Raw genomic sequence first — 3,334 nt, 5'->3', positions numbered from 1 at the left:
TATGAATGTATAAATTATATACGTATATACCATACAAACAAAAAGTACATACATACATACATATTTGTATAACAGTATTGCCATGTACCATAAACTGTCGCCCGCGCAGACGCTGGACTAGAGTATGCGCCTCATTCGCTCACTTGTTGGCTAATCTCCCAAAGCTCGCCCCTGTGTTCATGCAGGCTAATGACTCTCCACACACATTTAAATCTCACCAATACACGCGAGCTCGACCGATAAACGCACAAAGCGGCGAGGTCGAGTTCTGAAAATGTGATAAAGAAAATCTCAACGCCGGAGACCTGAAAAGTGAGTGTTTCGCTCTGTTCACAGTCAGACTTCGTTCAAATCTCAAAGAAAACGGGTGTTCGGACTCGAACGCTCTGCCTTTAATATAATTTTGTTTGTATTCATACAACGGGGAAAAAAGTGTGGTAGGAAAAAATCATCGCAATACTGAAGTGTTAAAGCGCAATTTTAAAAGTGTTTATCTAAACAAAAAGTACAAAACGAAAGAAAAGTTCAAACAAATAAATGTATACAAAGTGTTTTAAGTATCACTCCCAAATCTACCACTTTCGGACATTTTTCAAGTTTGGTATAGCGCATTTAAGTGATTTCAAGTAACTTGTGCACCTCTATTATCAACGGCCTCTGCAGCGACATCCTTTAACGCTCTTCAACGTCCTTCAAGTCCTACGAAGCGTGTAAAAAAGTTATTGAGTTCTAACAAAAAATTTCCAAGTCAAGTACATATCAAATTTAATTCAAAATATGTCTTTACGTTGTGTCGGCCTATTTATCAGCAAGGAGCTTACGGCCTCCTCTCAGCTGGCATCACAATTTCGCAACCTTAATATGACCTCTGTGCGCCAGGCACATTTTCTTAAGAATTCGCCTAATGCAGCGCTCAGCAAGACATTATTGGATCGTTATCGCAGCCTAGAAACTCCAAGTGATCGCGTTCAGGCCACTTACCTTTGGATCGATGGTACAGGCGAGAATATCCGTTTGAAGGACCGTGTTTTAAATAAAATTCCCACCGGTATCGAAGACCTACCCAATTGGCAATATGACGGCAGCTCGACTTATCAAGCTTCTGGTGAAAATTCGGACGCCACTCTTATTCCACGTGCCATCTACCGTGATCCCTTCAAGCCCGGCAAGAACGACATTATTGTGATGTGTGACACTTACACAGCCGATGGTAAGCCCACGCCCTCTAACAAACGTGCTGCCTGCCAGGAGGCCATGGATAAGGTCAGCGATCAAGAACCATGGTTCGGTATAGAACAGGAATATACTTTGCTTGATATTGAAGGTCGTCCTTTCGGTTGGCCCGAGAGTGGTTTTCCCGCTCCCCAGGGGCCTTACTATTGCGGTGTAGGAGCTAACCGGGTATACGCTCGTGATTTAGTTGAAGCACACGCCGTTGCTTGCTTGTATGCTGGTATCGAATTTGCCGGCACCAATGCCGAAGTCATGCCCGCACAATGGGAGTATCAAGTAGGCCCCTGTGTTGGCCTCAAAGCTGGCGATGATCTTTGGGTATCGCGTTACATTTTGCAGCGCATTGCTGAAGAATACGGTATTGTCGTCACATTCGATCCCAAGCCCGTGGACGGACCGTGGAATGGTGCTGGCGCCCATCACAACTTCTCCACCAAAGCGATGCGTGCTGACGGAGGCATGAAAGCTATAGAGGAATGCATCAAGAAGCTGAGCAAACACCAAGAGCGTCACATTCGGGCCTACGACCCTAAGGAAGGTAAAGACAATGAGCGTCGTTTAGTTGGTCGCTTGGAAACTTCAAGCATCGACAAGTTTTCTTGGGGCATAGCGAATCGTGGCACCAGCGTCCGCATTCCACGTGGTGTAGCCACTGCTGGCAAGGGCTACTTCGAAGATCGCCGTCCCAGCTCAAACTGCGATCCTTACGCCGTTTGCAATGCACTTGTGAGAACATGCCTGCTAGATGAGTAAGTTGATAACGCAGTTTGCCAAATGAGAGAACGTGCGCCCATACACAGCAGAAATCTAAACGGAGATGCACCGTATTGAGAGGAGAATATATTGTATGATTTTTATATAGAACATATTTACATAAGTATATTAATGGGCGCGCAGAATAAACAAAAACATAAACATACATACATATATTTGTTGTAAGGATTAAAAAGTTTATTCAAAATTTCATTGTCATTGTAATGCTAAAGTAATGTAAAAATTGAATAACTACCAGGCAGACTCAGTACCAGAAATTGCAGAAATGATTTATTAAAGCTGTGTTCTTTGTGGGAAATTCCTTCGATACTGTAATTTATTTAAGTTAATTTCTTAAGGGGTGGACAAACATGCAAAATATGATGATACGTTTAGAATGGGAATTCAAATTTATTGATGAATGAGGAAAGTAAGTGTTTATTTTTATATATATGTATATGCATTGTTATGTATTCCATTATGTATAGAATATCTATTTACTATTGCTGTTTCCGCAGTACTTTTTGTAATTATATTTCCCAATTTGTTTAAGTAAATAAATAAACGGAAATGTTTTCTGTATCCGTGACAAATGTAGAAAAACTAAATGTTTTCGTGACATGATCTACAAACATACATACATACAACTATCATTATAAGATATGGAATTCTTTTGGGACAACGACAACAAGTAGATGACAAATACATACATACATATGCACATGCCTTTGGGTTTTTATACTGCCAACAGAATATCCATGCAATATTATTGTAAAGTTCAGCTAATAAAATGAGGAAAACGAATGACAGAAAAGCTCAAAACTTTTGAATTTGTGAAAAAGGTAGAGGAGCTAATCAAGTCGAAATAATCAAAGATGCACAATGCAGAAAATAAAGAGGAACTTGTACTAAAATTATTAAAATTATTGCAATTGTTATGATGAATAGTTTACGTTAACCCAGATGATAAAAATCGATAAAGAGAAGAATACACTAAACAAAGAAAAAATAACAAAAAACATTTAACCAAATAAACATTGTGTTTCATTAAAACTATAAGGCATTTGAAGGTCTATTGCTTCTGTATTTATAGAGGATTCGCTTAAGAAACATTCAGATGTTGTTCAACTGTACACATACATACAAATGTACATATATATAAATTTATGTATGGGCATGCATAGAATACATACATATGTATATGTACAAGCACATATGTACATATGGATTTGTATTAATAAATATGCGCTTCTATTAAATACCCGCCCACATGGTTCACATTCATATGATTTTATAGAAATTCATTAATTACAAAGAAAAATTGTAGTGCGAAGAGTGAGTATAAAAG

At 38.9% G+C, this 3,334-nt stretch overlaps 1 protein-coding gene across 1 annotated transcript; it reads left to right on the top strand.

Moving 5' to 3' along the window:
* The first annotated feature begins 322 nt into the window (after positions 1–322).
* On the top strand, positions 323–3,021 carry LOC129247338 (glutamine synthetase 1, mitochondrial). The gene has a single exon (XM_054886443.1). The coding sequence runs from the start codon at positions 778–780 to the stop codon at positions 1,984–1,986; it is 1,209 nt and encodes a 402-aa protein (XP_054742418.1). The 5' UTR covers positions 323–777; the 3' UTR covers positions 1,987–3,021.
* The last annotated feature ends 313 nt before the right edge of the window (positions 3,022–3,334 follow it).

Source organism: Anastrepha obliqua, chromosome 5 (assembly GCF_027943255.1).
Source record: "Anastrepha obliqua isolate idAnaObli1 chromosome 5, idAnaObli1_1.0, whole genome shotgun sequence".
In the NCBI taxonomy this organism is placed as follows: Eukaryota; Metazoa; Arthropoda; class Insecta; order Diptera; family Tephritidae; genus Anastrepha; species Anastrepha obliqua.
The sequence above is the reverse complement of the archived record's forward strand: the minus strand, read 5'-3'. Positions and strand labels throughout refer to the sequence as shown.

Coding starts and splice junctions, on each gene's coding strand:
- LOC129247338 (XM_054886443.1), top strand. CDS start 778: ATGTCTTTACGTTGTGTCGGCCTATTTATCAGCAAGGAGCTTACGGCC.